This window comes from Salvelinus namaycush, chromosome 1, assembly GCF_016432855.1.
Source record: "Salvelinus namaycush isolate Seneca chromosome 1, SaNama_1.0, whole genome shotgun sequence".
In the NCBI taxonomy this organism is placed as follows: Eukaryota; Metazoa; Chordata; class Actinopteri; order Salmoniformes; family Salmonidae; genus Salvelinus; species Salvelinus namaycush.
In genome coordinates, this window is record NC_052307.1 from 66,175,334 (window position 1) to 66,191,245 (window position 15,912).

A 15,912-nucleotide genomic window follows, 5' to 3' on the forward strand; every position below is an offset into this window, starting at 1 on the left:
GAGAGAGAGAGAGAGAGAGAGAGAGAGAGAGAGAGAGAGAGAGAGAGAGAACACAGCAATGTTCTATAAGCACATTGTGAAAGAGCTCGGCGAATGCAGAATACAGAGAGATCTAGAGAGAGAGAGGGAGAAAAAGAGGGGGGATAGTGAGAAAGTGAGAGAGAGCAGGATGGGCACACTGGCAGACTGCCCAGATTGAGAGAGAGAGAGGGGGGGGGGGGCTGTAGGAAGGGTGTTGGTGGGGCTTTGGATAAAGGGAAGGAGGGGAGAGTTGGATACACCACATGGGTGGTGAAGTATCACAGTCACTATGAGTGTGAGCGTGTGTGTCTGTGTGTGCCAATGACTGCATATATGAATGGACAAAGTCACTGATCACATGACACCGTGCAATCCTATGTGAAGACTCAATAGCCAAATGAAGTCAGTTAAAATGGCATATCATGGAGACATAACATGCGCAGTTTGAGCTACTCCAGGAAGTGGAGCTACTCCAGCTTGCTCAGTGCTGTCCACTCTAAATGGGCTCCCGAGTGGTGCAGCGGTCTAAGGCACTGCATCTCACTGCTAGAGGTGTCACTGAAGACACCCTGTTTCGAATCCAGGTTGTATCACAACTGGCTGTGATTGGGAGTCCCATAGGGCGGCACACAATTGGCCCAGCGTTGTCTGGGTTTTGCTGGTGTAGGCCGTCATTGTAAATAAGAATTTGTTCCTAACTGACTTGCCTAGTTAAATTTAAAAAAAAAAGGAGAAACTCAAGTTGAAGGCTGACTATGGTACAGCAGGCTGCCATTAGCAATTACATTATCTTTTACCTTCTTCTCAGCAACTAAATTATCCTTATACCTTCTTCTCTGTGTGATTTTAAAGTAATTGGTTCAAGGACATACTGTACATCTGGTGTATTAAAGGCAACTATTGATACCATGATTATTTACACAAAGATTCCCATTTTTCTGCAAATGCCTGCAGTACCGCAGTTGGCCTTAAACATCCGCGGCTTCAATGAGAGGGGGCAGTCGTTCTCCACTGGTGTATGCGAATGTGCATACACCTTATTAGGTAAACATCTTAACACTCCAGTTTTAAGCCTTGTCCCACAGAAGCATAAAAATAGGATGATAAGCACAGGACAACAGTACTGAAAATTATTTACTCTAGTAGAGGGACGGGGCAGAGAGAGAGATGGCACTATACCCATTCGCCTTTGGAAATGTGGATACAGATGTAAGATCTTAATTTGATCACCCTGTTGCAGGAGAACTTCCCTGCAATGTAGGAATTATAAAACATTTAGTGTATTTGAGGTTTGAAAAGGCTTCTGAAGTTTGTAATTTCCACTTTGAAATTTCAGACTGGATTTTCCTTTACGAAAACTGTATTAACCCCTACAAAAAGGTACATTTATTATAATCCACATAATAATTCACATTTCCTTTTGCTGCAGGATTATTTTCCTGCTGTAGCTAACTGGCTCAAATTAATATCCTACAACAGTACATCACTCTCTAACATACAGTACCTTTCAAAAGTTTGGACACATCTACTCATTACTCATCCCATCTGGTTTGTGCTTAGTGGGACTATCATTTGTTTTTCAACAGGACAATGACCCAACACAGCTCCAGGCTGTGTAAGTGCTATTTGACCAAGAAGGAGAGTGATGGAGTGCTGCATCAGATGACCTGGTCTCCACAAATCACCCGACGTCAACCCAATTGAGATGGTTTGGGATGAGTTGGACCGCAGAGTGAAGGAAAAGCAGCCAACAAGTGCTCAGTATATGTGGGAACTCCTTCAAGACTGTTGGAAAAGCATTCCAGGTGAAGCTGGTTGAGAGAATGCCAAGAATGTGCAAAGGGTGGCTACTTTGAAAAATCTCAAATTTAACACTTTTTGGGTTACTGCATGATTCCATGTGTTATTTTATAGTTTTGATATTTCCACTACTATTCTACAATGTAGAAAATAGTAAAAATAAAGAACAGCCCTTGTATGAGTAGGTGTGTCCAAACTTTTGACTAGTACTGTAGGTGCAGGAGACAAAACATGGATGGACACACGAGTTTGGTCTGTGTGTGTGTGTGTGTGTCAAATCAAATCAAATCAGATTTGTCAATTGCTTCGTAAAAAACAGGTGTAGACTAACAGTGATATGCTTATTTCCCAACAGAAAAATATAACAATTCTAGAAAAATTATGGATTAAAAACGAGGAATAAATACACAATGAGTAACGATATCTTGGCTATATACACAGCGTATCAGTGCCAAGCCATTGTGCAGGGGTACGAGGTAATTGAGGTAGATACAGTATATACATATAGGTAAGGGTAAAGTTACAAGGCAACAAGATAAATAATAAGGAGTAGCACCAGAGTATGTGAGTCAAAACCGTTAGTGCAAAGGGTGTCAATGCAGATAGTCCGGATAGCCATTTGGGTAACTATTTATGAGTCTTATGGTTTGGGGGTAGAAGCTTTTAAGGGTCCTGTTGGTTCCAGATTTTGTACCGGTACCGATTGCCATGCTGTAGCAGAGAGAACAGTCTATGACTTGGGTGGCTGGTCCTCGACAATTTTTAGGGCCTTCCTCTGACACCGCCTGGTATACAGGTCCTGGATGGCAGGGAGTTCAGCGTCAGTGATGTACTGGACTATACGCACTACCCTTTGTAGCGCCCTGCGGTTGGATTCCAGGCAATTGCCATACCAAGCGGTGATGCAACCAGACAAGATGCTCTCAATTGTGCAGCTGTAGAACCTTTTGAGGATCTGAGGGCCCATGCCAAATATTTTCAGCCTCTTGAGGGTGCCTTCTTCACGACCGTGTTGGTGTGTGTGGACCATGTTAATTTCTTAGTGATGTGGACACCGAGGAACTTAAAGCTCTCAAACCGCTCCACTACAGCCCCGTCGATTTCCTGTAGTCCACAATCAGCTCCTTTGTCTTGCTGACGTTGAGGGAGAGGTTGTTCTCCTGGCACCACACCACCAGGTCACTGACCTCCTCCCTATAGGCAGTCTCATTGTCTGTGATCAGGCCTACCACCACCATGTCATCAGCAAACTTAATAATGGTGTTGGAGTCGTGTGCGGCCACGCAGTTGTGGGTGAACAGGAAGTACAGGAGGAGTATAAGCACGCACCCCTGAAGGGCCCCATGTTGAAGGTCAGTGTGGTAGATGTGTTGTTACCTACCCTCACTACCTGGGGGCGCACGTCAGAAAGTCCAGGATCCAGTTGCAGAGGGGGGTGTTCAGTCCCAGGGTCCTGAGCTTAGTGATGAGCTTGGAGGGCACTATGGTGTTGAATGGAATGAACAGCATTCTCACATAGATTGAAGTTGCCAGGGATAATAGAAGGGTGCCAGAGGAGATTGCTGACATTTTTACGGGCTCCTAACCAATTGTGCTATTTTGCGTGTTTTTTCGCATTGTTTATAACTTATTTTGTACATAATGTTTCTGCCACCATTTCTTATGACCGAAAAGAGCTTCTAGATATCAGAACAGCGATTACTCACCTCGAACTGGACAAAGATTTTTTCTTTAACGCAGGTCTGGGTGCCTTGTGAGAATTCGTCAGTGAGTGTGTAATAGTGGTGGTATGTAATAGTGGTATATAGGTAGAGGGTTAGTTGGTGGTGCAATTTTTTCCTTTTCACCTCTTACTTTTTATTTTTTGAAAAAATGTAATGGGATTGACCACACACAACACATGCATAAACTAAATGTGCGAATGCCATGATACCAAAGAAGAAGAAGAAAGTGAGGTAGGTAAATGCAAGGAGTAGCTTTAATGCTTCTATAGGAAGTATTAAAATAAAACGCGTTTGCTTCAAATGAAGATGTTTATAACAGATGAAGATATTGTCAGAGAGTTTTGCTTTTTAATGTTACTAGAACAAAAAAAGACCATACTTTTGGGGATTTTCACAAAATGTAATCCATAGAAGGGTCCTTTGGATGAAGGATTGTTGACATATATTTGACAATTGTATTTTAAAGCATAATTGAGGAATAAATGATTGAAGTTGGAACATTTGTGACATTGGCTGCATTTACACAGGAAGCCCAATTCTGATATTTTTTCCACTAATAGGTCTTTTGACATATCACATCAGATCTTTTCACATCATATTTTTTTAAGAGTTGATATGATTGGTTAAAATACCAATTACAGAAAAAAAACATATTGTCATTTTGGCCTTACCCAGGCCTCCTTTAAGACCATAACGTTTCATATGTAGGTCCTACAAAGCAAAAATGTTAGTCATATGAAGCTTTACCGCTTGCTCTGTAATATGAGTAGTATTTGACTTCAATAAAAAAATATAAAAAAATAATTGAGGAATATAGTCAAATAAAAACAAATATTGAAAATATAACATTTTATTTATGTCTGTCTGTAATAGAGCCCTTTTGTGGGGAAAAACTGATTGACTGGGCCTGGCTCCCCAGTGGGTGGGCCTGACTGCCAAGTGGGTGGGCCTATGAGTGATTTCCTTATATTTTTCTAACCATTTCCATTTTATTATTGTTTTTTGAACTTCTAACGGAAGGAAGATTAATCAAAGAGTCCAAATCTAATGTCATCATCAGATCCCTCTTTCTCTTCCGCAGCAGCAGGAGAAACGCCAGCTGCAGCAGACCCAGCAGCAGCTGCCACAGCGCCGCCTGCTGGCACGGAGGACACTTTAGAGCGCAGAGTTCATGACTTCATTGATGTCTTTTCCATTAAATTCATTGACAATCTTGTCTAGGCGCTCAACTCCGGCCTCGATTCCTACACTCCCCAAAATGGTCTTGATATCCTTGGAGGAGGGGCTGGTGTTGCCACCGAGCACAGGCAGGAGGTAAGCGGACACGTAACGCATTTTTAAGTCTAAACAGACACGAAACGTCGGTCACGCTGAATTTTCCGGAAGAGAAAGAGCCCTTATATGAACTGTAACTCACCAAAATCTTTGACATTGTTGCGTTTATATTTTTGTTCAGTATAATATACCCTCCTTTTACTTGTATCATTGCACGTCCTGCAAACCACCAGCAGAGGGCGATCATTTTGAATCCATCATCACATTTTCTCTGCTTACAAATTGGATCATAACTCTAAAAGTAGCTGCGATCCCACCCTGGAAGTCGATGTTGAAGATATAGCTAAAGTTCAAACATTTGTCATGTTGATTAAAAAAGTGATATTTTAGCTCCCATCATCATGCCAATGAAAACCTAATCTGTTAGAATTATTTTAGTTAGAATTTACATTGAAAACTGAATTTACTATAGTCCATAGAATAGCTTGAGAAGAAGAGGTGAAGCGAGAGAGTTAGCTATCTCAAAAGAATCTGTGCAAAATAAACCCAATGCGTTTCTATGGGCTATGGGTTTGACTCGCATTATCAGGGCGGATACATGAGCACGTCGTCATTATATACAGATTTCTGATATACTTCAATCAGTCCATGGGTGCATCTCAAAGTATATTTTCTTGATTCCTCACATCCTCTCTTCATGCCTCTTTCTCAAAAACAATTAGATGAAAAAAGAAGACAGGAGTAACCATGAAAGGGTATTCAGCTGACACCAATACATCGGTTTCCGTAGTGTAGTGGTTATCACGTTCGCCTCACACGCGAAAGGTCCCCGGTTCGAAACCGGGCGGAAACATTTATTTTGTTGGAATGCATATCGGTACACAAAAGTTGTTTAATTTCTTCGGCAAAGGTTACATTAAATGATCATCTAAAACATAGTGAACGTGCACTCTTGAGAGATATTACAAAAGTGGCCAAACGAAAAGTTTAGTTACAGAGCAGTCTCGCGAGATATTCATCAACGTTGCCATGACGACACTGTTGTCGTTTGAGCTATCACAGATTAATGTGTTTAGCTAGGCAGCGTGCTAGCTGTTTACTTTTTCAAAGATAGTCCCTTTTCAGCTATATCTGTGCGTGGTAGCAGTATTTCAGAATGGTACGTACGTGTATTATCTTTTCAACAATATAATAAAGCGTTACAGTTAGACTCACTGCAGTGTGGCCACGTTAGCGTCTAGCTAACTTATGTTAGCTAGCTACTAGTACTGTAATGTTCATCTCGCTTCATGAATACATGCAATGTCTGCATTGTAGCTAGCTAACGTAAACATACTAAACTCCACGCAATGGTAAAGGAAGTTTAGAATTAACTTCACCGCGGAGTGGAGCCGAGACCAGTCGGTGGTTGTATTTGATTAAGTTTTATTGAAAAATTATTGTAACGACAGTTATAGTATGTATTTCAGCAAACAAAGGCACGACACTTCTGAGGAAAAACAAAGGTGGGCGTTTAATTTTTGAGCTAACGTTACTGTTAACGTTATTGACCTTGGGCGAATCGATGTAACGTTAGCTAGCTATGAGTTTAATCCGCTACCTGTTATCTAGCTCGGTAGTTATAAGTAACATTTTTAGATGTTGTTGCATTACAGCCACCCAAAAAGAAGGCTGCAGCCAAGTCTGCCAAAGGGAAGACACCCACAGTAGTAGATGGCCTTTCCACGGAGGAGATGTCGAAGGAGCAGGTAGGTGTTATTTCATGCACCTCTACACATTAGCTACACTCTGATGCTCCATTACTAGGTCAGTGATAGCTAACTGTGCAAACATACATTGTGCAAACAAGTACTGTACTAGCTACTGAGCAACTATAGCAAATCAAATGTTATTTGTCACATGCGCCGAATACAACAGGTGTAGACCTTAAGGTGAAACGCTTACTTACAAGCCCTTAACCAACAATGCAGTTTAAGAAGAAGAAAAAAAGTAAGAGATAAGAATAACAAATTATTAAAGAGCAGCAGTAAATAACAATAGTGGAGCTATATACAGAGGGTACCGGTACAGAGTCAATGTGCGGGGGCACCGGTGTCGAAGTAATTGAGGTAATATGTACATGTAGGTAGAGTTATTAAGTGACTATGCATAGATAATAACAGAGAGTAGCAGCATAGAGGGGGGGGGGGGGGGGGGGGGGGGGGGGGGGGGGCAATGCAAATACCATTTGATTAGCTGTTCAGGGGTCTTATGGCTTGGGGTAGAAGCTGTTTAGAAGCCTCTTGGACCTAGATTTGGCACGCCAGTACAGCTTGCCGTGCGGTAGCAGTGAGAAGAGTCTATGGCTAGGGTGGCTGGAGTCTGACAATTTTTAGGGCCTTCCTCTGACACCGCTTGGTGTAGAGGCCCTGGATGGCAGGAAGCTTGGCCCCGGTGATGTACTGGGCTGTACGCACTACACTCTGTAGTGCCTTGTGGTTGGAGGCCGAGCAGTTGCCATACCAGGCAGTGATGCAACCCGTCGGGATGCTCTCGATGGTGCAGCTGTAAAACGTTTTGAGGTTCTGAGGACCCATGCCAAATCTTTTCAGTCTCCTGAGGGGGAATAGGTTTTGTCGTGCCCCCTTGTACCATGTTAGTTTGTTGGTGATGTACAGCCCCGTCGATGAGAATGGGGGCGTGTTCAGTCCTCCTTTTCCTGTAGTCCACAATCATCTCCTTTGTCTTGATCACGTTGAGGGGGAGGTTGCTGTCCTTGCACCACACGGTCAGGTCTCTGACCTCCTTCCTATAGGCTGTCTCATTATTGTCGGTGATCAGGCCTACCACTCTTGTCATCAGCAAACTTAATAATGGTGTTGGAGCCGTGCCTGACTGTGCAGTCATGAGTGAACAGGAAGTATAGGAGGGAACTGAGCACGCACCCCTGAGTGGCCCCCGGGTTGAGGATCAGCGTGGTAGATGTGTTGTTACCTATCCTTACCACCTGGGGGCGGCCCATCAGGAAGTCCAGGATCCAGTTGCAGACTGAGGTGTTTAGTCCCAGGATCCTTAGCTTAGTGATGAGCTTTGAGGGCACTATGGTGTTGAACGATGAGCTGTAGTCAATGAATAGCATTCTCACATAGGTGTTCCTTTTGTCCAGGTGGGAAAGGGCAGTGTGGAGTGCAATAGAGATTGCATCATCTGTGGATCTGGTGGTGCGGTATGCAAATTGGAGTGGGTCTAGGGTTTCTGGGATGATGGTGTTGATGTGAGCCATGACCAACCTTTCAAAGCCTTTCATGGCTACAGACGTGAGTGCTACAGGTCGGTAGTCATTTAGGCAGGTTACCTTAGTGTTCTTGGGCACAGGGATTATGGTGGTCTGCTTGAAACATGTCAGACAGGGAGAGGTTGAAAATGTCCGTGAAGACACTTGCCAGTTGGTCAGTGCATGCTCGGGGTACACGTCCTGGAAATCAGTCAGGCCCTGCGGCCTTGTGAATGTTGACCTGTTTAAAGGTCTTACTCACATCGGCTGCGGAGAACGTGATCACACAGTCAACCCGAAACAGCTGATGCTCTCATGCATGTTTCAGTGTTACTTGCCTTGAAGCGAGCATAGAAGTGATTTAGCTTGTCTGGTAGGCTTGTGTCACTGGGCAGTTCTCGGCTTCCCTTTGTAGTCTGTAATAGTTTGCAAGCCCTGCCACATCCAACGAGTGTCGGAGCCGGTGTAGTACGATTCGATCTTAGTCCTATATTGATGCTTTGCCTGTTTAATGGTTCGTCGGAGGGCATAGCGGGATTTCTTATAAGCTTCTGGGTTAGAGTCCCGCTCCTTGAAAGCGGCAGCTCTACCCTTTAGCTCAGTGCGAATGTTGCTCGTAATCCATGGCTTCTGGTTGGGGTATGTACGTACAGTCACTGTGGGGACACGTCCTCGATGCACTTATTGATAAAGCCAGTGACTGATGTGGTGTACTCCTTAATGCCATCGGAAGAATCCCAGAACATATTCCAGTCTGTGGTAGCAAAACAGTCCTGTAGTTTAGCATCTGCTTCATCTGTCCACTTTTTTATAGACAGTCACTGGTGCTTCCTGCTTTAATTTTTGCTTGTAAGCAGGAATCAGGAGGATAGAGTTATAGCCAGATTTGCCAAATGGAGGGTAATGGAGAGCTTTGTATGCGTTTCTGTGTGTGGAGTAAAGGTGGTCTAGAATTTTGTTCCCTCTGGTTGCACATTTAACATGCTGATAGAAATTAGGTAAAACTGATTTAAGTTTCCCTGCATTAAAGTCCCCGGGCACTAGGAGCACCGCCTCTGGATGAACGTTTTCCTGTTTGCTTATGGCGGAATACAGCTCATTGAGTCCCGTTTTAGTGCCAGCATCGGTCTGTGGTGGTATGTAGACAGCTACGAGAAATACAGATGAAAACTCTCTAGGTAGATAGTGTGGTCTACAGCTTATCATTAGATACTCTACCTCAGGCGAGCAAAACCTTGAGACTTCCTTAGATATCGTGCACCAGCTATTGTTTACATATATGCATAGGCCCCCGCCCCGTGTCTTACCAGAGGCTGCTGTTCTGTCCTGTTGATAGAGTGTATCAAATAAACCATTTGCTTGATAATCCATGGGTTATGCTGCATAGCATATATTTATCTGAATCTACATGATGATGTTCTCTGTGTTAGCTGGAGGAGCACATTGTGCGGCTGCGGGAGGAGCTGGACAGGGAGAGGGAGGAGAGGAACTACTTCCAGCTGGAGAGGGACAAGATCCACACCTTCTGGGAGATCACCAAGAGACACCTGGACGAGAGGAAGGCAGACCTGAGGAACAGAGACCGGGAGATGGAAGAGGCTGAGGAGCGCCACCAAGTAGAGATCAAGGTATAACACACACACATCTACACACACATACAGTAGCAGACACACAAACAGTGTTTAACCACATTAGAATAGTTATCAGGGTCCTTACTGTTACTGTTCTGTTCCTCAGGTGTACAAGCAGAAAGTGAAGCATCTGCTGTATGAGCACCAGAACAGCATCTCAGAGCTGAAGGGAGAGGGAGTGGTCTCTAACAAGCTGATGCAGAACGAGCACGCCGAGCTGGAGAACGAGCTCTGCAAGGGCATGCGCACCCTCAAAGTGGACTTTAAGGAGCAGGAGCTCTCAAACGAGAACCTCATCAAGGGCCTCAAACTGGTGCATGGCGTCCTCGCTCTCTCTGTCAATATGAGCTTCTCACCACCCAGATCAAAGTTGTGCCTTTTTATCACATTTGCTTTCCACACACGTCTAGGTGACATTGCATTGATTGTCAATACTTTCAATTTCTGTTTCAACAGAAAAACGACCAGGAAATTACCAAAACGAGAAATGACTTTGAGAGACAAGTGCAAGGTGAATATAGCTGTGCCTGTGTTGTCGTTAAACTGTACTCACATGCGTACATATACCCAAAATATGAACCATAGCCATCTCTCTCTGTCTATTGCCATTTGTCTGACCTGCTGAGTAGAAATTGAGGCCAAGTATGAGAAGAAGATGCAGATGCTGCGTCAGGAGCAGGACCTGAGGAGGAAGACAGAGATCCACGAGATCGAGGAGAGGAAGAACAGCCAGATCAACACGCTGATGAAGAACCACGAGAAGGCTTTCAGCGACATCAAGAACTACTACAACGACATCACCCTCAACAACCTGGCCCTCATCAACTCACTCAAGGTTAGCAATACCACAACAATATCAGCTAATGACCAAGGTATTTGTTCTGCTCAATAACAATAACCTATGCCCAATCAAGTGACTGAGGATTAAAAATTCCTCAACGTACAGTATCATCAAACCTAACCTAGGCCTCATCAACTCACAACTTACTTGTGTATTACAAGACGATAACAGAGAGGTGTATGATTACTCATAGGTCCTGATTTTTAGCAGAAGGGTTCACTGTGTGGTGTGCCTGACTGACAGTGGCCAGGGTTTAGAGCCCTGGAGGGCAAACTGTTACACTGACACATCAATCCAATACAAGCTAGTAACGAGTTGTTTACATGGCCTGTGTGTGTCTGTCAGGAACAAATGGAGGAGATGAAGAGGAAGGAGGAGCGTCTGGAGAAGGACATGGCAGAGGTGCTGCTGCAGAACAAGCGCCTGACGGAGCCCCTGCAGAGGGCCAAGGAGGAGGTGACCGAGCTGCAGAAACAACTGGCCAACTACGAGAAGGACAAGACCTCACTGGCGGTGGGTTATACACACAAACACAGAATAGAATACATGATATCTGGTTATATGGTCATTATACAGAAGATTTATAGCAAAAAGCAACAATGTAGCAGTATGACAGATATGCATAACAAATATTCATATACCAACATGGAAAAGTAAAATTCTCTCAAATGTTCTATAATGAATGGTTTGTGTTGGGTGTATCTGAGAGTGAATAGAAATGTAGTAGGGTACTTGGTGAAAGTAAACAGGAGTGATGGTGCCTTTCTTGACAGGGGGCCAAAGCACATTTGAAGGTCGCAGACAAGGAGATGAAAGACCTGAAGTGGGAACACGAAGTGCTGGAACAGAGGTTTAGTAAGGTGAGAAGCTACAATTACACACACACACACACACACACACACACACACACACACACACACACACACACACACACACACACACACACACACACACACACACACACGTCCAAGCGTGCACTCACACACACATGCACACAAACTCTGGTTTGTTATGACAAAGGCTTTTGTCCTCACATGTTGCATAAATTGTTGTCACTTGATTGAATCAAATCAAATGTTATTTGTCACAAGCGCCGAATACAACAGGTGTAGTAGACCTTACAGTGAAATGCGTACTTACAAGCCCTTAACCAACAATGCTTTAAGAAGTTAAGTAAAAAAATAGATAAGTAGAAAATAGAAAATAAAAGTCACAAATAATTAAACAGCAGCAGTAAAATAACAAGTGAGGCTATATACAGGGGTTGCCGGTACAGATTCAATATGTGGGGGCACCGGTTAGTTGAGGTAATATGTACATGTAGGTAGAGTTAAAGTGACTATGCATAGATTATAAGTAGAGAGTAGCAGCAGCGTAAAAGAGGGGTCTGGGTAGCCCTTTGATTAGCTGTTCAGGAGTCTTATGGCTTGGGGGTAGAAGCTGTTAAGAACACTTTTGGACCTCAACTTGGCGCTCCGGTACCGCTTGCCGTGCGGTAGCAGAGAGAACAGTCTATGACTAAGGTGGCTGGTCTATGACAATTTTTAGGGCCTTCCTCTGACACCGCCTGATAAAGAGGTCCTGGATGGCAGGAAGCTTGGCCCCAGTGATGTACTGGGCCATACGCACTATCCTCTGTAGTGCTTTGCGGTCGGAGGCCGAGCAGTTGCCATACCAGGCAGTGATGCAACCAGTCAGGTTGCTCTCGATGGTGCAGCTGTAGAACATTTTGAGGATCTGAGGACCCATGCAAAACAACAGAAAGTTTAGCCTTTTCAAATTTGATACAGAGAAGAATCTGAGAAACTCTCATGAACACAGTGCCAATTATTAAGGGTTAGAACTGAAAAGGTGTTGACACTGAAATCTGTGTTCCAATCTAATAAAAAAATGAGTTTTTGGACCATTGTTTCCTTTGACGTGATTACAGAGGAGTTCAAGGATGAGTCCTTCTGCCCTTTTACCCTGTGTATGGGTCTTTTTATGAGACCACAGCACAAACTAACTACACAGACCGTTTATTAGGTTGACTAAAAACCTCCTAGTAACTGAACACTTTTCACCCATACAATGGCTACTATTGAAGGACAGTCCCTTGGCCTCTGTTATGCACTCACACACCCAAAAAAGGGAACTGAATTGAATCAAATGTAATTCTATCAAATTGATCCATGCTTAACTGATCTGTGTTTCTAACTGAGCTGAGCCAATCCTTTTGTCTGTGTGGTGCAGGTCCAGGTGGAGCGTGATGACCTGTATAAGAAGTTCACCCAGGCCATCCAGGAGGTGCAGCAGAAGAGTGGCTTTAAGAACCTCCTGTTGGAGAGGAAACTGGGGGCTCTGACCAACACCCTGGAGAAGAAGGAGGCTCAGCTCAACGAGGTGCTGTCTGCCTCCAACTTGGACCACACCGCCCTCGGCGTGGTCACACGCAAACTGGAGGTATGCTACCCTCCCTGTGCTACCTAACCCTAACCCTAGCTTCATGTCCACATCCTGGTTCAGCCCTAACTCTCAACCACAACCCTAACTGTAGCTTTATGTCCACATCCTGGTTCAGCCTTAACTCTCAACCACAACCCTAACTGTAGCTTTATGTCCACATCCTGGTTCAGCCCTAACTCTCAACCACAACCCTAACTGTAGCTTTATGTCCACATCCTGGTTCAGCCCTAACTCTCAACCACAACCCTAACTGTAGCTTTATGTCCACATCCTGGTTCAGCCCTAACTCTCAACCACAACCCTAACTGTAGCTTTATGTCCACATCCTGGTTCAGCCCTAACTCTCAACCACAACCCTAACTGTAGCTTTATGTCCACATCCTGGTTCAGCCCTAACTCTCAACCACAACCCTAACTGTAGCTTCATGTCCACATCCTGGTTCAGCCCTAACTCTCAACCACAACCCTAACTGTAGCTTTATGTCCACATCCTGGTTCAGCCCTAACTCTCAACCACAACCCTAACTGTAGCTTTATGTCCACATCCTGGTTCAGCCCTAACTCTCAACCACAACCCTAACTGTAGCTTCATGTCCACATCCTGGTTAAGCCCTAACTCTCAACCACAACCCTAACTGTAGCTTTATGTCCACATCCTGGTTCAGCCCTAACTCTCAACCACAACCCTAACTGTAGCTTTATGTCCACATCCTGGTTCAGCCCTAACTCTCAACCACAACCCTAACTGTAGCTTTATGTCCACATCCTGGTTCAGCCCTAACTCTCAACCACAACCCTAACTGTAGCTTTATGTCCACATCCTGGTTCAGCCCTAACTCTCAACCACAACCCTAACTGTAGCTTCATGTCCACATCCTGGTTCAGCCCTAACTCTCAACCACAACCCTAACTGTAGCTTTATGTCCACATCCTGGTTCAGCCCTAACTCTCAACCACAACCCTAACTGTAGCTTTATGTCCACATCCTGGTTCAGCCCTAACTCTCAACCACAACCCTAACTGTAGCTTCATGTCCACATCCTGGTTAAGCCCTAACTCTCAACCACAACCCTAACTGTAGCTTTATGTCCACATCCTGGTTCAGCCCTAACTCTCAACCACAACCCTAACTGTAGCTTTATGTCCACATCCTGGTTCAGCCCTAACTCTCAACCACAACCCTAACTGTAGCTTTATGTCCACATCCTGGTTCAGCCCTAACTCTCAACCACAACCCTAACTGTAGCTTTATGTCCACATCCTGGTTCAGCCTTAACCCAAACCACCCTGACTATGCAAGACTACACAGCTCCATCATACCAAAGAAGCTACACTAGTACCCTACTCTCTTGTGTTGAGCTAACAGTAGAGTTGTGAAAACAACTAGCACCACACCTCATCATACCTGCTTTGTGGTGGATACTGGATACAAGCCAAGTTGTCATTCAAGATTAAAACAGAGAAGTGTTCTTAACAGAAAACTGTGATCTTCATTCCATCGTTTGACTATGTTTGCTGTTGCTAAGTCCTTGCTATCAGGTTTCTCTACCCTACTGTCCTAGAAGCTGATTATCATATGGCTTCAACCACATCAAATTGCAAACCTTGCCTGTGAGCGTAGTTATACTGGTGGAAGCTTACGGTAGACTATTCTGCAGCCAAACAACTCTGTTTTTTCCTTGCAGGAAGTTTTGGACTCCAAGAACATTGCGATCAAAGACTTGCAGTATGAGTTGGCGCGGGTTTGTAAGGTGAGAATGTTGGCTGAATACAATGCCTTTTGGGTCTGAACCCTATTTTATTTTGTACATTAAGCGGAAAACAACAGTATTATAACTATGTAATAGAATAACTAGCCAATCCAAAATCAATACATTCTCATCATTATAGGCAAAAGTGATAATATACTGTTACTCTCAATAAATATTTTAACATCTCTGTCTGATGGGCAGGCCCATAATGACCTGCTGAAAACCTATGAGGCCAAGCTGCAGGCCTTTGGGATCCCTATGGAGGAGCTGGGCTTCAAGCCCCTGGAGAGCAGTGTGGCTGGACACTCCCTGGGCCAGGGCCCTGCAGGCCTGGTGTCTGCCCCCACATGAGGCCCCCAGGTTGGGCTCAGAGACACAAACACTCCCCTCACCCACACAGACTATCACTTACTGCAGTGCTAATGTGACTCTTCTTTCTATCTCACTCTCTTTATTGTAACGTTTGATAGAAATACTACTGAAGATCAACAGCAACTCTCTGTTTGCGAAGATGAACTGGTCTTTTTCCACTACACTGTAAACATTTCCAAATAAACATATTTTTAAAAGTATCTCAGCTGCTGTATGTGTATATACTCACACATGGTGGAGGAACAACAATATATATGTTTTTATGCCGAGATGAGATCCATGTTTGTTTGTTCAGTCATCTCACTAAATCTGAAGGGCAGGCAAAAACCTATAACATAGACACCAGGGTAGATCAGCATATCATCAGGACTATCAAATCCCAACTCAAACAGGATTTCCTGAGTCTCACTGCCAACAAAGTTATTTTTCTGAGGAGCCTGCTATAGAGAGCAATAGTAATGGCGTATTTTTGTAGGCACTAATTCCAGCATGGTGCGTTGAGCGAAGCCTATGGGAAAATGAATGGAGTTTTTGCAGGGTTTTTGAATGAATGCCAAAAATAAGGGCTGTGGTAAACACAGGCTTAGGAGATCTTATATATTTTGTTCTACAAGATAATCGTCATCAGCTAACATCACTTTTGTGAATTTTGAAGCATTTATGTAATAAAATTTAAAAAACAACACCCAAAGGCTTCTTAATTCATAAAGGTCACGTTAACTGACTGATATCTCATAGAACAAAACGTATAAGCACTCTATCTCAAGTAAGAAAGTTAAATCAAGCTACTTTTAAAGCT

At 44.0% G+C, this 15,912-nt stretch overlaps 1 protein-coding gene, 1 non-coding gene and 1 pseudogene across 2 annotated transcripts; 2 read left to right on the forward strand and 1 right to left on the reverse strand.

Moving 5' to 3' along the window:
* Positions 1-4,570: 4,570 nt before the first annotated feature.
* LOC120056370 lies at positions 4,571-4,919 on the reverse strand (annotated as a pseudogene).
* Positions 4,920-5,600: 681 nt separating this feature from the next.
* trnav-cac lies at positions 5,601-5,673 on the forward strand. The gene has a single exon. It is a non-coding gene; the product is annotated as a tRNA-Val (tRNA).
* Positions 5,674-5,856: 183 nt separating this feature from the next.
* On the forward strand, positions 5,857-15,313 carry gas8 (growth arrest-specific 8). Its single transcript, XM_039004561.1, has 11 exons — positions 5,857-5,979; positions 6,476-6,568; positions 9,504-9,701; positions 9,811-10,017; positions 10,161-10,215; positions 10,334-10,539; positions 10,891-11,058; positions 11,319-11,405; positions 12,778-12,987; positions 14,676-14,741; positions 14,943-15,313. Exons 1-11 carry the CDS (start codon positions 5,977-5,979, stop codon positions 15,090-15,092), a joined length of 1,443 nt encoding a protein of 480 aa, XP_038860489.1. The 5' UTR covers positions 5,857-5,976; the 3' UTR covers positions 15,093-15,313.
* The last annotated feature ends 599 nt before the right edge of the window (positions 15,314-15,912 follow it).

Excerpts from the sequence above, each read along its gene's own strand:
- gas8 (XM_039004561.1), top strand. Across the intron at positions 10,216-10,333 it reads CTTTGAGAGACAAGTGCAAG|AAATTGAGGCCAAGTATGAG; the intron begins GTGAATATAGCT and ends CCTGCTGAGTAG. Across the intron at positions 11,059-11,318 it reads AGGACAAGACCTCACTGGCG|GGGGCCAAAGCACATTTGAA; the intron begins GTGGGTTATACA and ends CTTTCTTGACAG.